The 13,859-nt window shown below is 40.6% G+C and overlaps 1 protein-coding gene across 1 annotated transcript; it reads left to right on the plus strand.

The window, feature by feature from the left end:
• Window positions 1-2,606: 2,606 nt before the first annotated feature.
• ESM1 (endothelial cell specific molecule 1) lies at window positions 2,607-12,869 on the plus strand. Its single transcript, XM_054032286.1, has 3 exons — window positions 2,607-3,143; window positions 8,902-9,057; window positions 10,403-12,869. Exons 1-3 carry the CDS (start codon window positions 2,843-2,845, stop codon window positions 10,501-10,503), a joined length of 558 nt encoding a protein of 185 aa, XP_053888261.1. The 5' UTR covers window positions 2,607-2,842; the 3' UTR covers window positions 10,504-12,869.
• The last annotated feature ends 990 nt before the right edge of the window (window positions 12,870-13,859 follow it).

Here is a 13,859-nt window from a genome sequence, read left to right on the forward strand (position 1 = left end):
ATTAAGTTTTTCTCTTTCTGCGGCCCATGCAGGACAAGGAAGTCCCTCAGGCTACTGCTCAAGTGGGTCCACAGTCCTGGATCATCTAGATTTAAGGAACTAAACTCAGCAGCAGCTGTTTCTTGTGCCTCCACCACACTCTTCTCTGATCTACACTTTTCTTCAGGAATGTGCATGGTTACATCCATTTGAGATGGAGATATGGATGCTGCAGTAGCTGCCAGGTCACCTGCACTCTGACTAACTGGAAGATCAGGCATCTCCTCACCACTCACATCCTCACTGGGGCCGGAAGGCTCACCATGAACATTTGTGTCTATGTATCTCAGAAGAGCTCCTTCCTGCTTAGCTTTTTTTTCTGAATTCTGCCCCAGAGGGGTGTTTTTTTCTTTCACTCATGACTGCTGTTCTGTGCCAGCTATAGGGGCTCTCAACACTCAATTGAAGGGGACAAATAAGCAGGCTGGTAGCAGGGCCTGAGTGAGGGAAGATATCAGTGCCTTAAGGTAGGGTTACCATATTTTGTGCCTCCAAATGGAGGACACTCCACGGGGCCCCGGCCCCACCCCCAGCCCCGCCTCCAGCCCCGCCCCAACTCCGCCCCTTCCCCAAAGTCTCCGCCCCCTCCCCTGCTTCCCGCGAACATTTGATTCGCGGGAAGCCTGAAGCAGGTAAGGAGGGTGTGAGGCGAGGAGGCGCGGTCCAGGCTGGCCCCCCGGCGGCTCCAGCCTGGGTCAGCTCGGGCCCTGGGGTGCCGGCCCCCGGCTGAGCACCCCCGGCCCGCCCAGCACCGCCGGCCCCCGGCGGCCCGGCGCACCCACCCGGTGGCCCAGCACCACCGGCCCCCGGCGGCCCGGCGCACCGCCCGGCCGCCCGGCACCGCCGGCCCCAGGCCAGCCCCCGGCTCAGCGGCGCCGGATTTTCCCGGACATGTTCGGCTTTTTGGGATTTCCCCCTGGACGGGGATTTGAGTCCCAAAAAGTCAGACATGTCCGGGAAAATCCGGACGTATGGTAACCCTACTTAAGGGCCTAACTGGCTCCTACTACTTCAATTGATCGCCTATTTTCCTCAAGTGGGTTCAGGGAAGCGGGAGGAAACAGGAAGCTCCCTGAGAAGCTGGTGTTAATCAGTCCAGGCTCCTGAGGGTGCTACATAAGAGGCTCCTCCTCCTCTCTCTCCCTACAGCTTCTGCTGCTTTCTGTTATTCCCTCTCACCTTTTCTCCTGCCTGCCTGTTATGTCTCTTGTGCCCTCCTTCCTCCAGCACAGCACTCCACCATCTTTGTGCATCTAGAGCAGAGAGAATACATATACACCAGCAGCAGACACTACACTCTGGGTCCCAGTAGCGCCCCTCCACAGTCTGGCACCTGAGGTGGCCCCCTCAGTTCGCCTCATGGTAAGGCCAGTCCTGGGCTTAAGCAATGTGACTAGCAGCTGTCGTGTGTTTGTTCTCTCACCATCTCTCCAGGGGGGAGAAGTATGTGTACTGGAGTGTTTTGGTTTGGAATTTTTGTTATATTTATACCCACACCCACATGTTGCTATATGTTTATGTTAGAGAAGGCAAGGTTAACAACATAGAAGGATAGGTAGCCACATACAGATTTAGGGCTTGATCCTGTTCCTATTAACTTTGATGGCAGCAGGATTTGGGCCTTAGAGATTTGTTTAGTGATTATATTGATTTTTAACTCTTCTGGAGATTTTTCCTTTGCATCAAAACGTTTCTATCTCTCTGTTGACTCATCTGTTTTACTGAGTTGCTGGCCTGTTTGCCATTTCTTGTCATGGCTCTGACAGTTGGAATAAACCTCAAACTGGGGAGGAATAAGGACTTTGGGCCTAATTCTCCTATCAGCTACCCTGGTGGGACTCAGGAGTAACACTGCCTAAGTTGTTGAAGTGAGATCAGTGTGAAACTGGAGTAGGTGGGAGGAGAATCACTTTGGGCCTGTGTAGACAGTGATGTTGAGAGGCTGAGCTTTTCCCTGTGATCTTTAGGTAATTTTAGGAAATTGATCATTTTCTGAAGTTTCTGGAGTGGGACCTATAATGTCCTGACTTCTGTCTGACTCATTTAGTAGGTTTAGCATTGATCTCTTTGAATGAAAAATATATCTAACTAAATGCTGATGAAACTGATCTTTTGTTTTTATGAGTATCCTGTTCAGTGCAAAGCAACAAAAGTATCAGTCGCATTTTTTTGCTCTTATGTTAGCTAAATGGCATAATCACATTTTCTTCTTTAAAGTAGCCATTCATTTACTTATTGAGGAGAAAGCAAGGACTTATTTTTTAAAATGAGCTTCCTTCAGCACTGATACAGTTGGACATGATTTTTCACCTGGCCTCATGAACACTATTTGTAGGACAAAGCGGTTCTGTAAGTGATATGTTCAGTGTCAGAACAATTCCTGTCCTGAAAGAAGGTATGTAACCTACTGAATTTTTTTGTTTTTTGTTTTTGGCAGACGTCCTTGAGCATTTGAGACGGATGTGAGAGCGTTTTTAGTCCTCATGCAAAACAACCAACTAAACATAACAGATTACATCAGCTCAGGCTTTTCAATTCCTGGATGGCAGTAGAGTGCTAATCCAACCTTCATCCTGGATTTCACAAACTAAAACAAGGGAGGCTGGCAGGAGGACAGCACTGTCGGACTGAGGAAATTGACGACGGTGAAGCATGTGGGCAACACATCGTATAAAGCTCATAAACTTGTAGGCTGATGTGCAGCTACTATTTTGGATTCCTTATTGCCGCTTCCTTCAGCATAAAACCACAAGCCTGAACGTTAAACCTGCTCTTTGGAACTGAGCATTTATCACTGTGAGACATGAAGAGCTTCCTGTTTTTCACCATCCTCCTGGTACCAGTGCACATCGGAACTGCTTGGAGTGCAAAATATGCAGTAGATTGCCCCGAACCTTGTGACAGTAATGTGTGTAAAAGTACTTTGCGCTGTAAGCGAACAGTGCTTGATGACTGTGGCTGCTGCAGAGTCTGTGCAGCAGCCTTGGGGGAGACTTGCTACCGCACTGTCTCAGGTATGGATGGTGTCAAATGTGGGCCTGGGCTGAAGTGCCAGTTTTACACTGAGGAGGATGACTTTGGTGATGAATTTGGTATCTGCAAAGGTAAACAATATTCACTTGCATGCATCTACTATCTAAATTTACTGCTGGCATTCTGCTTGCAGAAAGTTAAAATTTAAAAGTGGGATTTTTTCATTTCAAACAATAATATTATCCTTTGCAAAGAGGAGAGTGGAAAAATAGCTTCTCATATTAAAAGAGCTTCTATTTCCGCTGTTTAAGGTTATTTAAAATGAAAATATCTCTTCAAATTGGATTGGGAGATTTGTGAAGAAATATTTTGGTGGCTTGAAACTTGGAAGACCTGGGTACTAGTCTTGGCACTGCCATTGATTGGCTGTGCAAACCTGGACAAATTATAAAAGCCCTAGTCCTGCAAGAAGATCGATGCTAGTGGATCTCTGCACCTGCATGGAGCCCACTGGGCTTTGCACAGACACAGAGGTTCCCCCATGCATTGTAACTTGCCGGATCGGGGCTTAAAGTCTCCACCAATAAAATGGGAATAATAGTACTACTTTACCTCACCGGGATATTGTGAGGATTAATTCATTAGCGTGTATGAGGTACTCAGATACTACGGTATGAGGGCCCTGAGTTTACACAGTCTGATAGCATGACTTCAGGGGCCAAATTCATCATTGATGTAATTTCACTGGTTTCAGTAAGGTTATACCAGGAATGAAATGGCCCTGGGATATTAAAATCATCTGAATGATCAATATGCGATAACATTTTCCCCATGGAACTTGCACATTGATTTCCTTAAGCACAGAGCAGGATGGCATCCCTTCATCAAATACATACTCCAGTCACATTAAATAGGAGATTTTCTTAAAGGAGCAAAAGTATTAAACTACAGAAAATTATGATGTACAAATTCCAAATAAGATAAATAAATAACTGAATAGGGCACAAATGCAGTGAGTCAGTGTCTACCATGAATTCCTTTGCCAGTTAAATTTGTAGATACAGACTCTCTTCTGAAATAACATCCACAAAACTTAAGAAATCTAGGTGGTTGTTAGATGTCTGTGAACGTGCTGAGAAAGAAATGGGTTAGGGCCAGATCCTGCAAAAACACATGTAAATGGATTCACATATAATACATACATGTAACACACAGGCAAAGTTACTCACATGCATGCTTGAGGAGGAAGCCCTTCATCTTTAAATGATTCTTGACCCAGTTTTATTTTCATGGACTATAATTTTATGGTCTAAAGATCCTAGTTTAGGTGCAGTCAACTGTAAAACTGTATGTTATTGAGTTGGTTGATACTATTTGATTTGTAGTTTATTGATTGTATTGTAGTGCAAAATACCATCTATAATTTATACAAAAAATACTTAAAACAAGTATATACTTTTGCTTGCTCATGAAAAGTTCTTTGTAATTGTACATTTAAGAATGGGTTAAAAGAAATGCTGAGTAACAGGAGTTCTGAATCTCTGGAGCAGGATGAGGTTATGCTGCTGCAAGAATATGTAGAAAACTCAGGGTGAAATCTTGGCCCCACTGAAACCAATGAAAATGCTCCAATTGACTTCAAAAGAGTCATGATTTCATCTTTAGTTTTATAACAATACTCAGGAGCTCTTTTCACTTAAATTCCTTTGTGCGATGTTTTATCAGTCTCATTCCTAATGCACTTTTTTCTCCTTCATCCCATCCTCTGACTTAGTACAGTCTCCTTTTAGCCATCTGTGAATTTTAATATGGAAAGTATAGTGCTGAGTAGTTATTGTATCTATGACTCTTTGTAGGTTTGGTAGCAGAGCATACTCCTAGCAGACGGGAGGATTTAAATATTTTAAATATATCATGATTCCTGGGTTCTGTCCTAAACTGTGTCATTGACTCACTTTACAAACTGGTAATCTGAGGTTAAGTCACTTGTTCAAGATTTCAAAGTGTTAATCAGTCTTTGTAAAGTTCTTGGAGATCCTTAGATGAAAAGTGTTATGTCAGTACATGGTCTCATTATTTATTACTATTTTAATACCAAATTAGAATAAACAGTCCAGAGATCTGATGCTTTGCCCTTTTATTGGGAACTATCATTTTAATATTTTTGTTATTTTTGTCATAGTGAAGTCCTGCTCTCATTGAAGTCAATGAGAGTTTTGCAATTGACTTGAGTGGCAGCAGGATCAGGCTTTATTGTACATAAAATTCTAACAGTTAACAGAAAAAATTACTCCAATTTCTCAGTCCTTTAAAACCTGGACAAAAATTTGATAAACTCATAGATTATTCCCATATGGACTTGTGTGTGTTTATTATTATATTCTATTTCTATTCTATATAAACTCCTATACCTCCCTCATCACTGCAGTATCTGAACACCTTCCAGTAGTGCATTAAGCAATACGCCTAACATCTGTCACGTGTTTATTCTTTCCTTCATCTTCTCCCTTAGATGAGAATTGTCTGAGCAGTGTTTTCTTTTGGTGGGGTTTTATTGTTGTTTTAATTGTACACTGCTATGTGTGTGTCACAGTTCAAGGCACCTGCACCTGTATTTCCCCCTCAGTGATCCACCAAGGACACCCACACTAGGCTCCTGGCTCCTCAGCTGTCATCTCTCTTGGGTAGAGACCCATGTCTCTCTCTCTCCTGACCAGGGTTTGTCCCAGGCTGCATAGTTTCCTACCTACACTGTAATATTTCCAGCAAGCCAGACTGCCTAAAAAGGCCAACATCTGCACTTTGCTTTCTCTTTGAAGGTTATGAACAGCTGTAATTGCTAGCACTTATACGTTACTACACAGCTCTTTATAAGCAAGCACATTTATTTTTAAGGTGAAAGCATTATAGAGAAAACATATTAAAAACAATCGAAGGTCCTATATCCTGCCAAAAGCTTACCAGAGGTCACCCATCAGTCTTATGGGGCTTCAGTTGGCTGCAGTCCTTCCAACTCCTCCCTCAAAGGATTGGAGCCCCCCCTTTGGACAGAAGGTCCTGTTCATTTGCTCAATCAGAAAGAAGGCCCTGAGTCCATTTAAACTCAGTCATTTCTCCAAAAGTCCTTTCTTTCTCTGTTGGCCTCTGGAGAATCTAGTTTGAACTAGTATATGCAAGCCTCCCCAGAGATGGTTCCTCTGTGTGTGGGGATTACAACATGGCTGATTTGCTTTAATCATCACCCACTGTTTTTAGTTCCTGGAGGAACTGTGGTAGCCCTCCTGCAATGCAGCAGAACACAGTTATACAAGCCATTTATTTAAAACCATGGACCTTTAAGATACTTCATGGTGGACCTTTAAGATACTTCATGGGGTTGTAATATTTGTCACATCTCCCCCATCAAGAAGTTACATACAGTCCTGACCCACAGTAATACGTAAACTCAATACCATGAGGTCTTTCAGGAATATTGCAGGAAACTGCCATATCTGTCACACTGTTTATGCTAGACAAGGCAGGTTGAAGAAGTGTGTCTTGCACTTGGAGCAGAAGGTGGCAAGGTTTGTGATGGTCTTTATGTGCTGTGGGAGTTTGTTCCACAGTCTCAGACTGACCCCTGGGAAAGCTCTGTCTCTTATACAGATGAGCCTTTCCCTTACCATAGAAAGTTCCATTGTGCCTGAGATTGTCCTGGAGCATTAGGCAATCTTTTAGATATGCTGGGCCCAGGCCATTGAGCCCCTTGAAGATAAGACTCGAGACTTGTACTTGACTCAGTGATTAGATGAGCTAGTCGTTGGCCTTTGGTTAGCTTGTATGTAAGATTGCTCATAAATGGGAGGCGTAATGTAGGGTGGTAGTTGGTTAGAAACAATGTATCCAAGGTGAGTTTCTTTTTCTTTTTTTAAAAAACTTTTTAATAAGGCAAACTTACAATAAATCATACTGCCTCAGACATTATTTATTACTTATTCAGGATCAAATTAATGTTAGAAGAATGTGTCTAAAGATCCTGACTTCTTGTCTGGGGGAGCCCTCCTCTGAATATGCTAAAAAGGGGTGAGCAAATTTCTAAATACCTGTCCTCTTTTTGTCACTTTCACATTTGGTCCATCACAAGGACAGTCCCTATTTTATTATATGACAATTCCATAAGAGAAGTTACATATTTTCAAAAAAGTGCAATACAAAGTGTTGCTGCTAGCTATCAAAAATAAATTAATTTGTTGTTCTGTTTAAAATGTTGATCCTTTTCCAGAGCATTAAGCAAGCAGGTCAGGGGATCTCTAGGAAGCTGACATTTTGTCATAAGATGAATCTCTTCAATAATTTCCTTCCAAAACCTTCTTTCTGGACATAACCACCACATGTGCAAGTATCTTGCCCTTTCCCCACAACCCCTCCAACAGAGCATTTCCCTAGAAGCAAAAATATGCTGGATATTTATTGGAGTCAAATGCCATCTATGCAGTAATTTATAAAATTTTTCTGAGCTACTCATATTGCAGATGAATCTCCCCTGTCCCACATAAATCCCTCACCCATCTTTTCATCTGGGTTATTTTCTTAACATCTTTTCCAATCAAAATTTTACATATCTTACAAATTAAACCTTTTGTTCCAGCTTGCTCCTGGGTGAGCTCCTCAAATGTTGTTAAAGGTCTAGATAGAGCCATCTTGTATCTGGATTTCGAAATAAAATGTTTGACTTTAAATATTGACAATTTAGGATCTTTACATTATTACATATTTCCTTGTATAATTTCATATCAGAACCCAGGAGAAGCTGTCCAAACTGAGTCATCTCCGCTCCTCCCCACAACGAATACTAACTTTGATATTTCTTGGGGATAAATTCCAGACTAATGAAAGTAGCTGAAGGATGAATTTCAAACTATTGCATGTTGAAAGAAGGAAAGGAAGATTCCATCTCTGAATGAGGTGTTGGCACCAGTTGCTCATGGCTGTCTTTCAGAAGGCAGGAAGGGCATGGGTCAGATTCACAAGTCTGGCACTGAGATTCCTATACAGTGTCCAGTACTTCTTTAGAAGTGAATGTTCTGCACTCTGGACATGCAAGGGGCTCTTTGTTGGCTGGCATAAAGGGAGCAGATACATGCCGTTTAAGAAGCCTTCCCAAATGAGCGTGAGCTTTTCAACAAAGTAATATGATCATTCTTCACAGCACTTGGTGCTGGTTTTTCTTGTGGGTTGTAGGCACTCAGGATTGATGAAGAGGTTTACCATGCTGGATAGCTCCTTAAGGCAGGATTTGGCAGCTTCAGTGGAGGCTGATAGGAAGGTTCTGTTGTCCTTAATACAAATTAATTATAAATTTACATAAATTAATATTGAGCCTGGACTGTAAGTTTAAGAAACTTTAAGAAGTATTCCTGTTGTTAAGGGAGATTATTTGTGTGAATTGGATTAAAGAAACCATCAGATCTGCATATATTTTTAACTATACATCCCGTATAATTGCATACTTATGCTCAACATTTACATTGTCTATAATTTGCAGTATAATGCTACAAGTGCTTCAGGGAAATGTTAATCAGGATAAATTTTTAAATACATTTGTGATTATTGCACATACTATTGGGGATGAAAGATGTATAATGGAAATTAAAGAATAATTATAATCAATAATAAGTGGAAACTACTTGAAACAAAAGTTGGCATTTCAGCATGCTTAAATCCCAATGAAAGTTCTTTTACTTTTAAGAACATATGCAGACAAGATATTAAGAAAACTAATAGCAAACCACTACAGAAGGCATTCAGATACTGCAGTGATGAGTGCAGTAAAAGAACCAGCATAGAATAGGAACTGCACCTTTTGGGATTACTTTGGTAGATAAGGCTTTTGAATTTGTCTTCTTTCAGAGTGTCCTTATGGTACCTATGGAATGGAATGCAGAAAAACTTGTAACTGCCAGTCTGGTATATGCGACAGAGTAACTGGAAAGTGTTTGAAGTTCCCGTTTTTCCAACTTTCTGCTTCAAAGCCACCAAACAGACGAAAATTAATTTCACATACAGGTAAGACTTGATGGGGCACTTCATTTTAGTTGCTCAGCCAGCACATTGTATATTGTGTATGTGTACACAGACGGTGCTGTGCAAATAAGTAACAATGCAGGTTTTATTTTTCCCCACTGAGAGCTCACAGTAATGTTTTACTAAGCTTGTTATAGACAAAGAATTACATATAGGTGCATCCACATTAGGAAAACAGGGTGTAAATAAAATGTGTTTAAATCCTAGTTTGGAAAAGGAAGTTTGTAGTTTTAGCATGTATAAGCAGGTTAAGGTAAATTGTGGGGGGAAGGTGTAGGTCAGGTTTACCTTCCCAGCTAACGTGTGAAAATTATAATAGCCTTGTCCACACGTGTTAGCTGACACATGGTAATAAAATCACTTTTTTTCCCAGTGAAGACCACGCTTTAGTGAACTTTACATGTTCTTTAATTCTACAGCAAACTGCTTTTTGCATCAAATTAGCTTAGTTGCTCATCACATGGGAAAACTACTTTGAAATAATAAATTAACTGAGATTGAAAATTGAAAATGATTTTTTTTTATAGTTACAGGCATTTATTCTATTTAAAGATTATACATCTAGCTAAACCTACATACATCAGATGTTTCCAGAGTTTTAAAGATTTACTGGGGATCCGGGTGTATTTGGTGGGAGGATGGAGAGATGTATCTTTGAGATACCCTGTTCTCATGAGCTTTCCATTTCTGTTTTCTCACCTATTCTGTTCTCTCACCTGTTTTCTCACCAAATGTTTTGCAGACCCAAAGTTTGAAGTAAATGGGAGCTTTATCATTGGCTTTAATGTGTCTAGGTTTCACCTAGACCTTGAAACCTCTAATATTCACTCACCACTTGAGACAGACCAATTAATGACAGTAACATATTTCATAGTAGTTCATATGAGGATCCCAAAGGACTTTGCTTAATATTAATGAGTCTTCATGAGCCAGGTACATACTGTGGGCCAAATCTACAGCTAATGTGACCAGTATAAATTCACCTATTTTCATCAGCTGATGATCTAGCCCCGGTTGTTGTTATCAAGACACGGAGAGGTTAAGCAACTTGCCCAAGCTCACACAAGAAGTCTGGGCCAGAGCTGAGAATTGAACCTAGATCTCCTGCTTCTCAGTCCTGTGCTTATTAGATCACACTTCTTACAGGCTATCATTTTGGGGAAATAATGTAACTAGATGACACTGGAGGCAAACAGGTAGACTAATAACATGGATTATCAACAGAGATTTTTCAAAAAAGTGTTTTCCAGCCTAGAGATATAGATGTATAAAAAACATTGTATTTAACCCAATTTATGTGATATTCATTTTTGTTTTTAACTTTTAGAGAATGACATGGCATCGGGGGATGGTAACTCTGTAAAGGAGGAATTTGTCAAAGAGAAAGTAATTAGCTCTCCAGTAATGAAATGGTTAAATCCTCGCTGATATTTACTTACATTGGTAGGACTTTCTAATGACCGCATTTCTCACACATTATTGAATATGCAACAACACACTTTAAAAACAAAGTACATCTATAGCATATGAAAATGTAACCTCTGAAGACCAATTGTGATTGTGTGCATCGTCAGAAAAAATGTTTACTTACAAAATAGACTGTACAGTTTATATGATTTTTGATACTTGTTTTGATAAGTATTTGAACACTAAAATGTATTATGGATTGTTGAATGTATAGTAATATTGAAAACCAACACCTCTCCCCACTGGCATTTGAACAGTTCCTGCATTCCCCGTGCAAGGAAATTCCTGTTGAATTCAATGGATATTTTATGTGAGTAAAAGCTGCTGACGTGGAGCTAACGTTAGGGTGATGGAAGTTGACAAAAGCTTGGAAATGCAAAGTTAAAAACTGATGTCCTTGAGTCACACCAGCAAGAATAATACTAATGTAAAGGGCACAACGGTGTGAATTCAATAAATCAACTTTAACTTCGAATATTCTGGCTTTTGTTAGTTTTATGACAATTAACAAGATGTAAACATTACTTTAAGCCAGCGGTTCTCAAACTGTTGATTGGGACCCCAAAGTGGGTTGCAACCCCATTTTAATGCATTAGACTTGATGGGACCCAGGGCTGAAGCCCAAACCTGAACTCCACCCCACTGGAGGCATTGGGACTCGGGCTCTGGCCCCTTAATCCCCCACCCAGGGTGGTGGGGCTCGGGCTCCAATCCCCTGGCCCCTCCTTCAGTCACATAGTAATTTTGTTGTCAGAAGGGGGTCCTGGTCAGGGCCGGCTCCAGGCACCAGCTTGCAAGCAGGTGCTTGGGGCGGCCGCTCCGGACAGAGGCGGCACGTCCAGGTATTCGGCGGCAATTCGGCAGATGGTCCCTCACTCCGCCTGGGAGCGAAGGACCTCCCGCCGAATTGCTGCCGCAGATCACGATTGCGATCATGGCTTTTTTGTTTGTTTGTTTGTTTGTTTTTGTTTTGGCTGCTTGGGGCGGCCAAAACCCTGGAGCCGGCCCTGGTCGTGGTGAAATGAAGTTTGAAAACCGCCGCTTTAAACTCATCATTTGAATGTATACAATGTGCATTACTTACCTGGCATTATGTAAAAACACATACAATGTTAAAATATATTCCCAAGGGTGGTTTTTGTGTTCAATAGCCTGCAATAGACCTGAAGGAGTACTGGAGTATCAGCATAAATGTGCATTATAAATAATCCATGTCAGAGATTCTGGAGACACTAGGGTACCTTAGTACCTAATTCTTCATCCCCTTCTTAGTGCCTAATCCTTCATCCCCATTATCCCCTTAAGAGGTTGTAGAAGTGGCCAATTACTCAGTCAATCCATATTTGGTTATGTATCAATATGGCATAAAACATCATAATGTTTATATAGGCACACCTTAAGTCCTACTTATATAATAGCCATTACTGCCTGTGTGGCAGAAACCCATTTGTAAAAATCAATACTTTGTGGTTTTACTTAAAAAAAGAAAAAGAGACAGATTCTTAGATAGTGTAAATTAATCTAGCTCTGTTTAAGTCAAAGGAGCTACTTTGATTTACATATCTGAGGATCTGGCTCATAAAATAAATCGGTCTCATTGGAAACCCAGTCTGGTTTCCATTGAAATTAATGATAGTTTTGTTATTAACTTCAGTGGGAGAAGGTGCAGGCCATAGTGATGGCAATTTGGTGCAGGATCTGAAAACGTATGTAAAAGAATCCAATAAAGAAACCCAAAATTGTTTCAGGGCTATTAGGGACTGATCACAGCCTATTAAAGTAAACCCGAGTCTTTCCATTGACTACAATGGATTTTGCATTAGGCCCTTAAAGAACAAAAAATATGTAACAACAGGGAATGTCTACCAATTAAAAGTGGTTAAATAGACTCTAGCTACAACAGTCAGAAAAAGAAACAGAATACCATGGCTGGCATATAACACCTTTTAGATTGGGCTGAATTGTTATGATTGAAGTAGGGATTTTAATGGAAGTGCTGTCACAATCACAACTACAGTAGCACAAACAGTACCCTTGTAAAATGCTGTATTAGTTTGAAACATTTACAAGCATAAGGGCTGATCCTGCGGCTACTGATGTCAGTGACAATTTCTACATTGACTTCAATGGGAACAGGGTCAGAGCCATATTCTTTATTGGGCCAGAGAAAGTTATTTAAATGTTTTAAATACTTACATGCTTTTTTTTTTATTATTTCCTACAGTGTCATGAATGACATTATGGATTCTTGAATGTAAATCTAATAAGCTGGTTGGTTTTAAAAAAGTATATGTTTATTATTGTTCAATAAATCCCCTATAAACCAGTCTTTTGTGTCTGTCCATGAATCAGACTGTAAAATTGATGATAATGTCACAGCTACTGCGGGTGCAGCAAATAAATTGCATATTATGGCCAAAATTCTTCTTTCAGATCCACACAGATTATATAAACTCTGAGGGTTTAATTCCAGTGAGAAAATAGGCAGGGGGAGGAGCTTGTAAATATTTTACAAAATGTTTTCCCCTCATTTTTTGTCAAATTTGTGAAATTGCTTGAAATTTCCCCAGAGCTCTAGATACAGGTAATCCCATAAACCAATCCTCAACAGCTAAAATTGGTTCTAATGTGACATTGTGATGTGAACAAAGTTCTATACTGGTGGACGCAACAGTGCAAACCCTAGTGCAGACACGTGCAACAGCTACCACTTCTACCATTTTGTTGTCTAAACCTGGAGAGTTAGACATTAACACTCCTACCACACTACCGCCAATGGAGCTGCATCAGTGGTAGTAACAGTGGGTAATTTAAAGCCAAAAGATAAGTGCAGAGACAGCCATTGGCACATCAGTGTAACTTCCATTCAGCAGGCTAGATCACCCCCAATTTGGATTTTCCCTTGAATTATGTGCCTGACCCAAATTCTGTTGCCTCTGAAAATTCTCACTGCCAAACTGGAGCTATTATCAGATGGCATATTGTTATGTTGGCTTCTACTTCTACTTGAGCTTGAGATTTACTAACACATTTTAAAAAACAGCAGCAAATAGCCATTATGCTCTTAAAACTACACACTGGTGTGCTACTGAGAGAAAAATACCGGGTTCCTTTCATTCCTATGTCATAGTAAAAAATACAAAAGTGATATAATAAGACAAACCTGAATTATATGTAGGATACATGAAGAAGGAACAACAGGTTCTTAAGAGTTTCCTTCTCTTTGGCAGGCAGTATTCCCTTTGTTGGGATTAAGATGGATGCTACATAAAGGACCAATGTTTAATTGAATGGACTGAATAATTTTGGAATTACTG

This window comes from Malaclemys terrapin, chromosome 6 (assembly GCF_027887155.1).
Source record: "Malaclemys terrapin pileata isolate rMalTer1 chromosome 6, rMalTer1.hap1, whole genome shotgun sequence".
NCBI lineage: Eukaryota > Metazoa > Chordata > Testudines > Emydidae > Malaclemys > Malaclemys terrapin.

Coding starts and splice junctions, on each gene's coding strand:
- ESM1 (XM_054032286.1), top strand. CDS start 2,843: ATGAAGAGCTTCCTGTTTTTCACCATCCTCCTGGTACCAGTGCACATC. Junction 3,144..8,901: donor TGAATTTGGTATCTGCAAAG/GTAAACAATATT, acceptor GTCTTCTTTCAG/AGTGTCCTTATGGTACCTAT. Junction 9,058..10,402: donor AAAATTAATTTCACATACAG/GTAAGACTTGAT, acceptor TTTAACTTTTAG/AGAATGACATGGCATCGGGG.